This window comes from Thermobia domestica, chromosome 10 (assembly GCF_964235325.1).
Source record: "Thermobia domestica chromosome 10, izTheDome1.hap1.1, whole genome shotgun sequence".
In the NCBI taxonomy this organism is placed as follows: Eukaryota; Metazoa; Arthropoda; class Insecta; order Zygentoma; family Lepismatidae; genus Thermobia; species Thermobia domestica.
The window spans coordinates 189673449-189689538 of NC_137463.1; the positions used below are offsets into that span (position 1 = coordinate 189673449).

The 16090-nt window shown below is 34.2% G+C and overlaps 1 protein-coding gene across 10 annotated transcripts in view; it reads left to right on the top strand.

The window, feature by feature from the left end:
• LOC145662895 (uncharacterized) overlaps window positions 1-16090 on the top strand; it is a 246747-nt gene that overhangs the window by 144995 nt on the left and 85662 nt on the right. The window contains exon 5 of one of the 10 annotated variants that reach the window (XM_081728889.1): window positions 114-5314. The exons of the other annotated variants lie outside the window; for them this stretch is intronic. Coding sequence (XP_081585015.1) covers window positions 114-358 — 245 coding nt within the window. The 3' untranslated portion in view covers window positions 359-5314. Of the gene's footprint in view, window positions 1-113; window positions 5315-16090 lie in introns of those variants that run through there. 10 annotated transcript variants of the gene reach the window in all.

The window sequence follows — 16090 nt, forward strand, 5'->3', positions numbered from 1 at the left end:
TAATGTATTACATTATTTTTGAAATGTCATTAACAAATTATGTAAATTTGTTGTAAAAGCAACACAGACAAAGTTATTTGACAAGGCAGTGATATAAATTTTTCCTTTTGCAGGGTCAAAATCCTGGCACATGCGACAAACCTTTGACAGACTGCCTGATTTCTCCAACCTCCACAGATGTAAATTATGCGGCAAAGTTGTTACACATATTAGGAACCACTATCACGTTCATTTTCCGGGTCGATATGAGTGTCCCCTGTGTCAGGCTACTTACACACGTAGCGATAACTTACGTACACATTTTAGATTCAAGCATCCAAGTTATAATCCTGACACTGGACAATTTGATTCTTCTTAATCTTAGTACAAAACAAGGTTTAAGTGCTGGCCACGTATAGGGAAGAGGGTTATTTCATAAGATAATAATAGAGTAATATTGGTATTTTCATGGAGGGAAAAATGCTTCATTTGGATATCACAAATTATTGCAATTTAAATATTCGATACCTAACATCAAATAATGTACACTACTATTTCGTACAGCTTGATGTACCTGAAGTGTGGGGTCCATATTGCAAATTTGTTACACACACGCACATACAAAATATGTATTTTCAGGGTGTCTACTGACCTGGAAAACCTTGAAAACCTGGAATTAGCCTGGAATTTACTTTTGGACCTGGAAAACCTGGAAATAGCCTGGAATTGGACGAGGAACCTGGAAGTTTTAAAATTGTTTTTAAAATATCGTTTTTGGGATTGGTATGGAATAAATATATTTTTGTAAAATGCAATAAAGTTACATACTACAACATAAGTTAAAAGCCAATAATAACTTATTCAGTGGAGACGTAGTTGAGAAAGACAGACAGACGTGAGCAGAGTGCAAGCGGTAAATGTTTTGGGAAAGTATGATGAGGGTACAAGAAGAGACTGAATAAGATTTTATTTGTTTGGCATGTGAATAACAGTGACTACAAAAAGAGCTAAATTAGTCCCCGATGATGAGAGTAAGGTAATTGAAAAAGTTAAATTTTATGATCTATTAAGTTTGTGTCTTACACTGAGGGAATACTGGCATACAAGCTAGAAGCTTTCTCTGTAGTTGCTGCTTATTTGCATAGTATGAATCAAGCTTATTTTCTGCTTTGTGAAGACATTGGTTTACATGTTTCTGTAGCAAGAGTAGTAGACAGGTCTGGAACAACTTTCCGCTTATACTCCTGTGCCGAAGCTTTTTAACAATAGTTCAAGTCCGTGGATGTCGCAGTGAACACCATTTCCGGTGGCCGAAAGGTGTATCACCGGAAAAAAGTAAAATTGCCCACATCTTAACGGAATCACTTTTTGTATTTAGGTTAACATTTTACTAGTCTTGCAATAAATCCTGTTACACATTAACAATTAACATTTTATTTTTCAGCCATTAAAATGGGGAAAAGTAAAACTAAATTCCAGGACTCGTGGAAAGGCCAGTGGAAATGGGTTATTAGGTCCAACGATCCATTTAAAGCAAGTTGTAAACTCTACAGAACTGATTTTGACATTTCAAATATGGGAGCTGGATCATTGAAATCTCATGAGAAAGGAAAGAAACATCAAATAGCTGTTAAAGCTCTTAATGCACAATGTTCGATCGTAAAGTTCTCAAGCAATGTTAACAAGGAGCGTTCCTGTACAAAAAATTCTACAGCGTCTTTCAGTTCAGTGACTGGCACATCATCTACTCCAGTTGTTCAGGGGAAAAATGAAAGCCCAGCAAAAACTAGTGGTGTAATAAAGAGTTATCTTATCAAAGATCAAGTGATGAAAGCAGAAATAATCTGGATATTGCACAAACGTTACAAGTCATGCATCGGCCAGAAGCCAAGCGAGTGCAACGGATTTGTTTCCTTTAATGTTTCCTGAGTGTGAAGTCGCTAAAAATATGCAGTTGCACAAAGACAAAATAGGCTATGTCATTACTTTTGGATTGGGTCCATATTTCCAACAGACATTAGTTCGTAAACTACAAAATTATCGTTCGACGAAAGCGTAAACACTATCTCACAGAAAAATTAAATGGACTTAGTAGTTCGTTTCTGGCACAGTGACGAAAATAAAGTTTTAACACGTTATTTAACATCAGTATTCTTCGGACATGCTACTGCCCAGGATTTGTTAAGTGCGTTTATAAATACTTTCAAGGACAAGGGTCTCGATTTTTGTAAGTTACTTCAGGTTTCTCTTGATGACCTCAACGTTAATTTGAAATTTCTGAGTGATTTGAATCCCTATCTGAGTGAAGAAAATGGTGAAGGTCCATAGCTTTTGGAGGCAGGAACGTGCTCTTTACATATTGTTAATGGGGATTTTAAGACTGCGCATACCAAAGCTGGTTGAAATGTGACAGAGTTTTTGAGAGCGTTGTACTATTTATTCAAGGACTTCCCTTCAACAAGAGCAGATTTCGTGGCAGCATCTGGAACAGCAGTTTTCCCTCTTAAATTTTGTTCTATTAGGTGGGTGGAGCATTCTAAAGTTATCACCGTGCCATAACTATGATTCCTGCCTTAATAGTTTATGTTGATGCAGTGAAAACAAAACTTCCTGAAACATCACTCCTCTAAAGTAAAAGCCCACATCTCTGATGTACTGTTGCCTGCTAGATTAGGGTTCCTTCAGTCCGTATCTGTAGAACTAGAAGAATTCCTCACTAAGTACCAGACAGACAGTCCATTTGTACTACCGTTTCTATGGAATTACCTAAACACGTTGATTCGTAGTCTGTTAAGCCGCTTCGTGAAAGATGTCTTAAAAGTAGCTAAAAAACTTAATAGATGTTTTTGATAAGGACATCTTAAAACCACTTAATCTAGTTGATGTTGGATTTTCTGCGGTTACATCGCTTAAAGGAGTGAAGGATGTTAATATATATTGAACTTTAAGAAAGAATGCAGAAGATTCTTGCAAGAACTGTGTAAAAAAAAAAAAAAAAAAATATGCAAAAATGTCCTTTAAAACACAGTGTAACAAGAGCCGCAAATTACTTGTCTCCAGAAACTATGACCAACGAAACCCTTCGTGAATCACGTATCACACTCGCCCTGGAGACATTTGTCTAAATGCTGATACCGTGAATTTGGAATATTTAAAATTTTGTTTAAAGACACAGGACGAAAACTGTCAAATTTCAGTTACAAAAATGACAAACGTTTTTCTCCATGATCTGTTAAGAAGGTGTCTCCAATGCATTTAAAACATTCATGTTTAAGATATGTGTACTTTTCCATAGCAACGCAGCAGTGGAAAGGAGTTTCTCCATTAACAAAGAGTGCATTGTTAAAAATCTCCAAGAGGAGTGCTTGATTGCCTAGAGAAGTGTGTTGGATGCTGTGCGTGTTGCTGGTGACATGCGTAGTATGAATATCACAAAGAATATGGTCCAGTATGTGAGGAATGCATCAAACAGAAGAAATGAGTATCTGAAAGACTGCGATGAAAAAGAAGACAGAGCAGCTCGAGAAAAGAAAGATATTAAGAAGAAAATAAAAGTTAAAGAAGAAAAGAATACTAACTGACGCCGAAGCAGAAGTAGATGCGTTGGAAGAACAGGCGAAAAAGTTAAAAGGGATGTTGAACTGTAGAAGTTAAATGTCAAAAACTGTTCACTGTGAAAGTTGTTTTCTATATTTGTTCATATAATGTGCGTGGTTCCATAACATTTTCAGTTTTTTAAACTTTCACGTTACAATACATTTTTAAATAAAATATAACTGATGGCCAGTCCCCATCCAAGAAGAATGTGCAGTAACGTTTAACAATATGGACTACTTTGCGTTAAAAATTTGTATTATACATGATCATTTTCTTTTTACTTCTAAACTAATACTAGTTTGACAAAAATGGCGGGAAAATAGCTTACTCACCGCTAAGTCCTACCAGTAGTTAGCATAAAATACCACAAGAGTACTTTAAAGGGGAGTGCTTGTAGTAAAATACTCTTGTGGTATTTTATCCCATAACTTAGCGGTGAGTAAGCTATTTTCCCGCCATTTTTGTCATTGTTCATCAACATTCACGTGCTACTACTATAATATTAGTTTATTTGAAGTATTGTTTTTGACGGAAATTTATACAGGGTAAACCTTAACTAAACCGATAAACTTCAGGAGGCGATTCTCGAGCCCGAAACAAGAAGAAAATTCCTCTTAACTTTTCTCCACGGTACATAGTTTTGGAGCTACAAGGTGCCGAAAGTGTGGAAAAATGATCTTCCGAGTTCTATATTTCCAAACCTATCCAACGTAGAGAATGCAGCTTAAAATCTCTGTAAGGAAATCTTATCTGTTCTGAACATATGATTTCCTTTGTGAGATTTTAAGCAGCACTCCCTACTTTAAATAATTTTGGAAATATAGGCGTTGGAAGTTCATTTTTCCACATTTTCGGCACCTTTTAGCTCGGAAACTATGCGCCCTGGAAAAGAGTTAAAGAGATTTTTTTTTTTTTTCTTGTTTGGGTGCCGGGAATCATTTCCCTAAGTTTGTCGGTTTAATTAAGGTTCACCCCTGCATAGTATTGCTACATTAGGATATGTAAAGCTACTGCACATTTTTCTCAACCGGCCTTTTGGTAGGAGATTTTTTAATTAAACATTTGCTTGTGTAGAATGTTTTGAAAAACTACATTTCACTCAGTTTTTTTCTTTTCATCTTTGTCACTTGAAGAAACTATCACTTCCCATATGCATTCTCTAATTAGAACCAGTTTTTGTTAAGAACTATATAAAATTGCATTAACTTATACGTGTTATAATAAATGTCACTCTACTGAATAGACCTGGAAAAAAAGGAGAAAAAAACCTTGAAAACCTTGAAAAAACCTGGAATTTGAAAATGAACATTTAGTAGACACCCTGATTTTGCAACACGTGAGAAAATAGAAATAACTTTTACAGGAAAGCTAGATATGAAAGTCACACAAATATCATAAGACATTGTAGACGCCTTTTATTGGCATGACTTGACAATAGTGCAAGAAACAATGTAGACGAATGAGAAAGGGATCCTATAGGTAGGATGAATAAATCAACGTTTATTCGTTCTTGGATAGCTAAGCGTAATTTTCGTAAAACTGTCCACAGTGATATTTGTGTGTCGTGTTTTGCATGCTGATCACCAGATCGGATCATGGATCGTGTTGTATCATTCGTGACCACTTGTAGCTTTGAAAGGTATGGAGATTCATCTGGTAACGTTAAACAGTTCTCTTTAGTTTGCATCACACGCACTCAATAGGATTCATTTCGGGAGACAAGAGTCGTTGTTCTTAAGGTTCCTCTCTCAAAATGCATCCACACTTTCACTGACGTAAAAGTGAAGTCTTGTCGTTCTTTAAATGAAAGGGGATATACAATAGGTAGCAAAATTTCACTGTAAATGTCATATTGTCACTATAATAGTGCAGAGCATTCGACATGCAGTGAATGGGAATGAAGGATGGCCATCAGCCATGTATAAACCGCCATAATGGTGGACATTATCAGCTGTGTGTTGTCTTACAACGTTACGAGGTGCTTTTGACGTGTGACGTCCTTGAGCATCTTTTTTACCGCTTCGTAATACAGGACAGCAAAAACTGTTTGTGATCCCAACTAATGGTCTCATGCCCATTGATACTGTGTAACAGGGTGTCAATCCCATAATGCTGTTGTCCATCGTGGACGTCTGGCATAAAGGGTGATGTAGTAAAGAAGATTTCTAATAGTTCATCCTTCAATCAGTGGTGATATGGAGATTCGCGTGTAGTGCCCCTCTGTCATTGTCTGGCTACCTACCGTAGAGAGAGTCCTCAATAGCATCATTCCTTTCTTTCTATGACCGGCATAGAGGAGATCATAAATCAGCACCAATCAGTTGGAATCGGTGTCATGTCTGTGTAATGTCTCAGAAACTTCTGTCCATTTCACGTTCAGTTGCTGTTACCTATATTCCGCGTTCAGGTAATGTAACTGGGTGCCTTTTCTTTGACTGATAATGAATGCAAAGGACCAAGATTCCCTACACGATCGTGTTTACGTAATCTGTTTCCTCTTGCATACTTGGGAGCTGCCTTCGCGCATGTTCAATGTGGATCCATATCATTATTCATGTTGCAAAATTGCTTTTGTATGTGTGTGTTTTCTAATGAAATGGCAAATTTCAGTTTTATAATGAGCCTTAAATAGCGGTAAAAATAAATAAATTCCCCAGCGGAATTTGTAATTACAGACAAATGACTTAAACTATAAAAACAGAACCAATTATGATAACACTGTATGAATTAGGATTATGATTAGTGGTGTTATGGCCCTAAAAGTGTTCAGGTTTCTGATCAGGCAATACATATTCATATTGAGGAATCAGCCAGAAGTGCCTTGAAGTCCAGTACTCGAAATCAGTATTGTAAGCACAGTAATACCGCTTCAACTCCTATTGTATGACATACCTGTGGTCATAGACAGATGCAGCATTATTGCTGAAACTACAATTAGAGAGATGAGAGTCAGGGTGAGCTGTATTCATCAGCAACAGAAATTCATAGTTTTATTATGCTAGTTACTACAGTAACTATCTGTCAGCTATAGAAGTTTCATATTTCCTTGAATATATTTGTATTGTGAAGGCAAATTTCGGTGTCTCTGTTCCTAAGAAGTAAAAATGATCCATTCTGACTCTCAGCTCTTCAATTAAGACAGGACAACAACAGCTCTTTACCGACATGACAATCATTGTATGAATACTTACCAGTATCGTCTTTGGTAAGATCTTTTTCTAACTATTAAATTTTATTTGTCGTTTCGTCAAGTAGTAGTACTCATGATACGGCAAAACTTAGAGACTAAGTGTGCAGATTGTAAATTTGAAGAAGAGACACTCTTTTTGGGACACAATTGTAAAGAAGTACGATTTACTTGTTGAATTTTAATGAGAATTATATATATATGAATGAAACCTTGTCTTGTTTCGGCATCCATAGTTAATACAATATTTTTTCATTCAGAAGTTTATCTCTTGTTGCCTTTTTTGATACTGTGTGATGTAGTAGAGAAGAAAAAAGATGCTATAGAAATACCAAATTATATTATAGTTGTAGAAGGTTAAAGTAAGGGAACTAAGAAATAGGTTTGTAGTTAGTTATATAAAGCTGAATCTTTGCCTGTGAAATTGCCCATTCGGTGCCTTATTCAGGAGACACTGTATAGTGGTATTTTGGCTCTAACGAAATAAATAGTTATGTATATAGTGTCTAAAAGCCCATGTTAAGGAAGAGCACAGTGGTACAGTGTTGAAATATCACATTTGCGTAAAAGCTCATGAAAGTGGATAGTTAATTTTTCGTACAGCACTAAAACTTCCACTCGTTTGGACTCGTTTTTGTTGTAATTGTATAATTTGCCAATGTCTCATAAACCAACATGTATATGGAGCACGGTGGAAAGAAATAGAGTTGCTGCCTGTGGTGTGGGGAGTCCCTTTTCAGATTTTAGATAATGTGTTCATTGTGGACAGCATCGTGTCAAGAGATTTTCCTTAGTTCTCCTGCTTTCTCTCACATTCTCATTTCTCCTTTGTTCCGTAATCCTTTACTTACATTTATCCTCCTCCTCCTCCTCTAGTGCAGGACGTAACTATTGGATGTTGAACATTTTACATCAAAGCTTTTTTCCAACTGTAAATGTACTGAAGACAAATGGAACTTGGAACAAAGTGGTACACACGATGCAATACATTACAAACTGGAAATCAGTTCTGTAACGTTTCTTTAAATATAATATTTAGTTCGGAGTTTGTGTGAATTCTAATTAAATTAACTTAAACCTGAAATTACGAAATTACTTATTAAGAGAGAAAGATTATATATATATATATATATATATATATATATATATATATATATATATATATATATATATATATATATATATATATATATATATATATAATATGACTTTTTTTGCTTATTTTCGTGTGAGAAATTACCTGCCAAGGGTATATATATATATATATATATATATATATAATATACCCTTGGCAGGTAATTCCTCACACGAAAATAAGCAAAAAATTTTGTGACATTTTTCTTAAATTCGGCGTCATTTCCGAGTTACAAGCTGTCGCAAATGGCGGCAAAACGACGTGTGACACCTCATTGCGGACAAAGGAAAAGTGCAACAACAAGCGGGTCTACACAGTTTAGAGAAAGTAATGCCTGGATAACGTAATGGTGTGAGAATCAAGGCAGTAGGGACGCGGCACAAGGAGTTCCTTTTCTGCATCCATTTTCCGCATGTCAGTCTGTCCACATAAGAAAGCCCCCTTTGAGAAATTCCTTGTGCCGCGTCCTACTGCCTTGATTCTCACCATTACGTTATTCAGGCATTACTTTCTCTAAACTGTGTAGACCCGCTTGTTGTTGCACTTTTCCTTTGTCCGCAATGAGGTGTCACACATCGTTTTGCCGCCATTTGCAACAGCTTGTAACTCGGAAATGACGCCGAATTTAAGAAAATGTCACAAACTTTTTTTTGCTTATTTTCGTGTAAGGAATCACCTCCCAAGCATTGTAAACGACCTTTACTTACACCCTGTATATATATATATATATATATATATATATATATATATATATAAATCGGGAATGTATAACCTGTATAAATGATTGCTTGTGTTCTAATAAAAGTACATAGTTTTCAAAAAAAAATCATCATTCTGGTTAATACTGATTTTAACTGTAATATCTAGGGCCAGAATCCCACGAACCGTGTAATTGTCTTTTTCGCTCAAATGAAACCGAAGCACATTTGTTTTCCTCAATCATATGGTTAGCATACTTTAAAAAAAAAAAAAAAAAAAAAAAAAATTGACTTCGTTACGTCATCTGTACGTAACAGTGGTAAGAAGTCTTTGTTGTAACTATATTTTTAATAAAAGATTGTATTTGGTAATATTTCTGCCAGAAATTAATATTTTATGTCGATAGCTTTAAGAATCATGAGTGATTATATTGCTAATTTTAGTATATTAAATACACAAGTTTGTTATAGCGAATGTATAATAAATGTTATTGTAAAATATGTAGTAAATAACATATTAAAGCAAATTATACTGCGTTTTACATATAACTCGAAAACACTAAATAAATTCACTGTATTTTTTAAAAAGTTTTAAGAATACTAATATGCTGAATGTTGAAGAGAGAAGACAAGTAGTTTTTAACAATTCTCAAGTGAGTAGTAGTGGCCTGAAATTGAGTGAATAATGAGAACAATTATATATGATTTTATCCATAAAGTTTTTTTTTATTTTTATTTATATATTTATTTATTTATATATTTTTTAAAGAATACTGGTGGTCGTATTATAACAACAGCTAATGGTTTAACTATATACATGACAGTATGTGTTGTTATTAGGATAAAACTGAAATTGAAATATATTTCGTGTGTAAGAACAGTATTATTATGAATTTGAGATTGAAGATAAAATTATATATTTTGGATTGTTACTGTTAGCAATATTAAATGTTAAACATCCAAATTTTATTTAAAACATTATTTTGTATTTTTGTTGCGTGGGTTAAACAAATCTATTGTAAACCGTATCCGGTGAAAGATTTTTTTAACATTAACTTAAATGTTACACAATTCGTTAATTAATTTAAATATTTGTGTAAATAGATGCATTTATTAAATATTAATTTAAATATTACTGACAGCCTAGGTGCCATGAAACATTTTAATTATTCTTGTTATTCTGTAGAAGACTTTTCTGAATGTGTTGACCATTGAAGAAGTCAAACTAAATAGGGTTTGTCGTATATTGTATATGTTGTTTTCTGTATAAATACTGTGCATTGCCATTAATATTGTTGGGTATACAATGTAAATGATGTGAAACTAACCACAGAGCTAATGCTTCTAAAAGTATGGAAGCAAGATTTGATTAAATTAACTCCTCTCAAAACCAGTCAAAACCTTCCTTAGCTGCTCTGTAACAAGTTCTTTTTTGATCATGTTTAGTCAAGAATGCATGTTATATCCAGGTGTTCATTCCCAAGTTGAAGTATCGTACCAGCAAGAAGCAGCAATCCTTTTTTTGAGTCCAGACTTACCAGCAGAACCAGCAAAATTCTTAAAAATTCCTGCTGGAACCATTGGGAAATGTTAATGTGGAATTCTGAAAAGGACTTTTATATATTCAGAAATTAGCTACTAAAGCAGTTTCTTTCCTGTCAAAATTTTAAAGCCCAGTCATTTCGGAAACTGGTACTGTATAATTTAGTTTTAAATTTTATAGATAATTTTATAGTTTTGGAATAAAGACTTCTGAACAATTAAATTAAATTATTCCTCATTCTAAGAAATAATATTTGATTATGAAAATAAACTTTAGATTGAGAACAAACTTAATTTGAAGGAAACATGCAATGTACAGTAATGAATTATAATTTACTGGGTTGCTCTGACATGGCCTGGATCATTGAACTAGCCCTTTCCGCTAGTCTAGTGGTTAGCACATGTGGCTTCGGTGCACGTGGTTCCGGGTTCGATTTCTGGTGGGAGAGCACAAACATTTAATTTCAAAATCATCCACTTTCGGTAATATTTTTTTTACTTTAGGCTAAATGTCATGGCAGTGGGACTTCAAACTAATGAGAGAAAGAAAGAAAAAAACAGTAAACCGGGCGAGTGATCTATAAATGTCGTGAAGAAATAAGTGTGAAGGCAAAGGGATATTAGTATTTTTATTTTAATCGTATATGAAGATTTAATTTCAGGTTTCCGTAATAGCTGTTGCGAAGTTTTTGACATTACAGATGGTTGTTTTTTTAAAATTATTAAAATACCGAAAATCTATCTTGAGAACTTCTGTTAAGAGCGTGATAATATCTCCTTCTGTACCTTTTGTTCTATAGTAGTACCAGGGTAATGCAGTTCCTTCTGTGTGACTAACAGAGGATCAGGCACTTTTAAAGATTTTTGTGGGTAATTTATATGAAAATATTGAACGAGGTTCATGTCAATTGGATTTGTATTGCTATAAAATGTGGCAGTAGATACAGTGCTATAAGTTTAGTTTGTACTGAAGGGAAAAGCAATAAAAAAAAAAAAAAAAAAAAAAAACAATTTACTCATTAAATGCTTTTCCTTCTAAAGAGAAAAATACGATTCTGAAGAAGGGACACTGTAAGTAAACCAATCAGAGTAGTTAACTTACAGATACGTTACACTGATATATTTAACTGAAGAAACATATTGGTTGATTGATAAATTGGAGTTCCATTCCTTGTTTCATCACCGGGACTACTGAAACGAGACCTACAGCTTTCAGTTGGATCTGAGCAATTGCTCGGAGGTTTATTCTGGACTTTATTATTCCCGAAGGAGAACAAAGCCGGATTTCACGCACACAGAAACACACACTTGGTCACGAAGGGGGCTGCGGAGACTTCACAGATATATTAATTCAAATAGAACAAAGTCAGAGAAGCATTTGAATGCTGATGAGAGTAACGGAAATATGGTTTACTAATGGCAGTTAACGTACTTAGGAAGTAATTCGTCATTGTCTGGTTTTAATTGTATGACTGGACTATTGCTGAATTGAACTATGAGCTACGTAGTGAAACTCACGTAATAGGACACTTGCAGTTTAGATTTCGAGGGACGGTGTTATTGTTTGCCAAAGTACGTTGCGTGCCGCAGATTATTTTCGTACTACCTACTGCCAATTTAATATTTTACCTTCATATTCAAGTAAAATGAAATCGAATTTTGTTCCTTCTTTTCGGAGTGCAATTTACACACTTAAGAACTACGAAGAACAGTCAGAATTTGATAGAGTACAATCTCATCCATGATCAGATTTGTCCTTAGTCTTTTGCCAACAGCAAGGGTATGTAGGACCTAAATTTAAAGTAGGATCATAAGCACAGTAGTCCGTTCAATGTTTGCCCACCAAGAATCTACTCCGAGACCTCGTGCGCCAGAGATACTTGTTACTATCCACTAGTCCAGTGATGAGGATTTCAATTAGCCAAGTTACTTACGTAGTATTGGATTATCGTAAAAACAGCAAATTGATAGATCGTATATCATGAAGCCAAAGTGGATAGTTGGCGAAGCTGTTACACGTTAATATTTTTTATAATAAAGTATTGTTTTGCTCAGCGAGCAGTTTAAAGTAAGTGAAGCTTATCAAATTTGTTAATGACTTACAACAAATCTAATTGTACTGAAGATGTAGAGAAATTATTGTTAAATGTGTTGTTGTGAAAGTTATCTAATGATTAATACTTCTTTATAAAACAATACCAACCTAGACAATTAAATATTGTAATATTCGTAATTCTTATAATAGTTGATGCGCTGTATGAATTTGTTAGTAACCGATCATATGAATATAAATACTTGTTCAAAAAGGCCTTGTATCTCAGTGGAAGAACGCTTACCTCGGTTCGTATTTCGATCCCAGGCCATGTGCGCGTGCAGCTGGACTGTATCGTGTTCGATTTTTTCTCTTTCTTTTATAGGGCTACTTTCGTTTCGTCCCACTGCCTCATCCCACCAATTATTCTGTAATCATTTATTTCCATCCAACATTTGTCACCTTTGACGTGAAGGACAGCGTGGGGCATAAAATTTCAACAATTTGTATTTCAGTATATGCTACTTGAGCTTAATTTGTTACAGAATAGTTTTTCCATAAATAATTCTTCTCTCTACGTAATGATGAATTTGTCATGTGAACAAGGAATGTACGAATTTACATATTTTAGTTTTATTTATGAATCAGTAGTCTTTGGTTTTTGGTAAACCTTGTAATAATTTGATTCTCCTGTAAGAGAACTTCTGTTCTTATAAATAGTGACTTGTGAATATCAAATTAATTCAGTGCTACTACCACGATCTACTTTATATATTGATCTGAATATATTTTATTTTAATAATACATTTTTATTAAGTTTCCTGTCTGTTCTGACAACTAGGTATTGTGCTAACTTTGCCAATATATATACACAGGGTGTTAATGAACTATACCGACACTCTTGAATTTTTTTTTTTTTTTTTCGATTTTGAACAGCTCTAGCTTTGAAAGTATGCACTTTTCCCCACAGGTCGATATAAAATTTCATATCGACCTGTGGGGAAAAGTGCATACTTTCAGAGCTGGAGCTGTTCAAAATCGAAAAAAAAAAAAAAAAAAAAAAAAAAAAAAAAAAAAATTCAAGAGGCCTTGTTTCGAGTTCGAGAAAATGTGGATAGTGGCCATTATCAGCGTAAAAGAAGTCACGTATAAGTAATCCAATAATGCATATTTCATTGATCTTCAAGGGGTGTACAGAGTATTCGGTGTAGGGTGAAATTCCCAGATATGCCATCAACCGAATTTTGAGATATGCTCTGACTTTATGATTGGTCCAAAGTAGGCAAACGTTAAGTCTTGATAGCAGTGAACACGGAATCCTATGGCGTGATGTCGGAAATGTTAAGGATCGTCAGCTGCACGGTCTCTCGCACTCGGGAAAACGCATGCTGCGATGTTTCCTTTACACTTAAAAGTGAAGAAAACGTGAAATATACCGTGACGAAATACATCGCATCACACGTTATTGTGAACATAAAAATACATGGAGCTGCCGGTTCCTAACACCCCCGACTTCCCTCTGAAGCATTGGATGTCCATTGTTGTAAAGGCTTACCTCCTGCCTACTTTGGACCCTCCTTGAAATCAAGGTATATCTGAAAACTATTGAGAGCATATCTATGAATTACGCCCTACAGGGAATATCCTGTACACCTATTAAAAATTGATGAAATATGCACTTTTGGATTGTGTATGCGTAGCTTGCTATACGCTAATAACGACCACCATTCATAGTTTCTGGAATTCGAAATAGGGAATGTTTAAATTTAGCTTTTTCGCAATTTTGGACATCCCTAGCTCTGAAACTATGCACTTTTCGCCATAAGTCCATATGAACTGTTTCTCTTATTTTGATGTGCGGAATCACCTCTTACAGTTTGTCAGTATAGTTCATTAAACACTATATATATATATATATATATATATAAAATATTTTCTGTTTTTAATGTAAATCATCTTTCTTTTTAAATACGACCTCCTCTAATTATTAAAAAACCGGCATTGTGGCAAAATAAAAGGACGAAAATGGCAGGCAAAATAAAGTTTAAAAAATACATTAAAAATTTCAATTTACATTGCAAAAATGAATATATTCATTGTATTTGTGTCATTGATTTGCCACTAATTAATAAGTATGACTGTCAAAGTGTCAGTAACGAAAAAACTTCAAAATTATGAAAAAGAAGGGAAAATATAGATTATAAATATTATCATAGACATAGTATTCACTAGCATGTATTCTGTGTAGTGTTATGACCACCTTTAAAAAAGTTAGTAAACTGTACCTTTGGCACTTGATAAAACATGATAACGGCAAACAGTGTGACTTGTATTTCCGGTGCAAAGGCGAACAAAACTTGAGAAGCAATTTTAGTATGGCATTTTGCCACAAGTGCTGGTCTTCAGTGATTATGAAGCTGAATGACACACGGTATTTTAGTTATATTTCTTCCTAATATTAATGTTAGAGTTGTTTATCGTCACATTTAGTATTTTATAATTAAAAGAGTTAGGCATACTTCAACAGATTTTTTTTTTTTTTTTTTTTCTGAAATAAGTTATGTAATATTAAATTACGAAACTCGTGAAGCGCAAATATTTTTAAGGAACATGTTCCCGGATTCTGTTTCCAGTAGAGTAAAATCTTCTATATTGATCTAGCATTGTGGGGTAATTGGGGGTTTATTGAATTAAGAGGTATGAAACTTTGTATATAAAGCCAAAAATGATACTGATCCTATAACTGATCCAACTTGAAGCTTGTGGCTGATTACAGACCTTTGTGGACCGTATAGCCAGATATTTTTTTTTTTTCTTGTGTCACATCATGGCGTAATAGAATAACAAATTAGGCTACGTTGTTTTCTTAATAAGATAAACTTTACTGTGTTCACCACGAGAAAGTGGTCATACTTCAGTTTCCGCCTACATATACACAATTACCTAATTATTAAATGTGCTGTGTGGTGCACAAAAATTTAGGTTGAAGACGAAAGACTTTACATTTATTTTAAATATTATACATTCGGGAGCCATTTAATTTTGTGTGATACTGTAAGCTGAATTTCATAATGTCTGTTTCTGTCATTTCTATTGCCGAATCAGAGCAAATTTTGGCATAGACTGATTTTACGAATATATATTTCATCTGCCGTGCAACCGCCTTTGATATACTTCCTCGTTTCCAACTTACCGATAAGAACCTAGCCAAGGCAGTTTTTTGGACTGTGTTTGTACGACTCGCAAATTTGTATCCTCAGTTTCAATAAAACTTGCGTATAAATAAATAAATAAGAAAATCATAAAATGCTATTTTTCGAGATACCAGGTAATTTAACAAAAATTACCTTCTAATGTTCTTGAGCAATTCTAAAGATAACTTTGGCATTACACGTTAGGTTGCTTGTTTTGTTATTGTAGATTTATTATTACTTTTTTCGTTGTTCATTTTATTGTGTATTACTGTTTCCTGATTCAGTGTTCATGAAGTTTGTTGTAATATTATTTATTTATTGTTTTCTTATTTTGTGCAATTTTGAACTAACAGTTATACAAAAAATGTTGCTTAATTCTTGTTCACCGAGGTGATTGTTATTTATTAATAATAAATCAGATTTAAAACATTTACCACAGCGTCTTTATTGGTCTTACTTACTCTTACCTTCATATGCTCCGAAAATGATCTTCATGGGAGTTAGGTAAAGTTCGTGTAGAAAACTTACGAAGGGTGAAGCTTTGCACTTTCATTGTGTCGGATTTTGTACAATTCTTGGGTGCATTCGGGAAATATACGTATATTTTATTAGTCACTTTCCAAAGTTTAGTCGATGTGTGGAAGGGTTTTCTTTTCGTTATCTTGAAATAGAAGTTGCGTTTAATGAGCTACTGTACAAATTCTAACAGAGGTAGAAAATGAAATA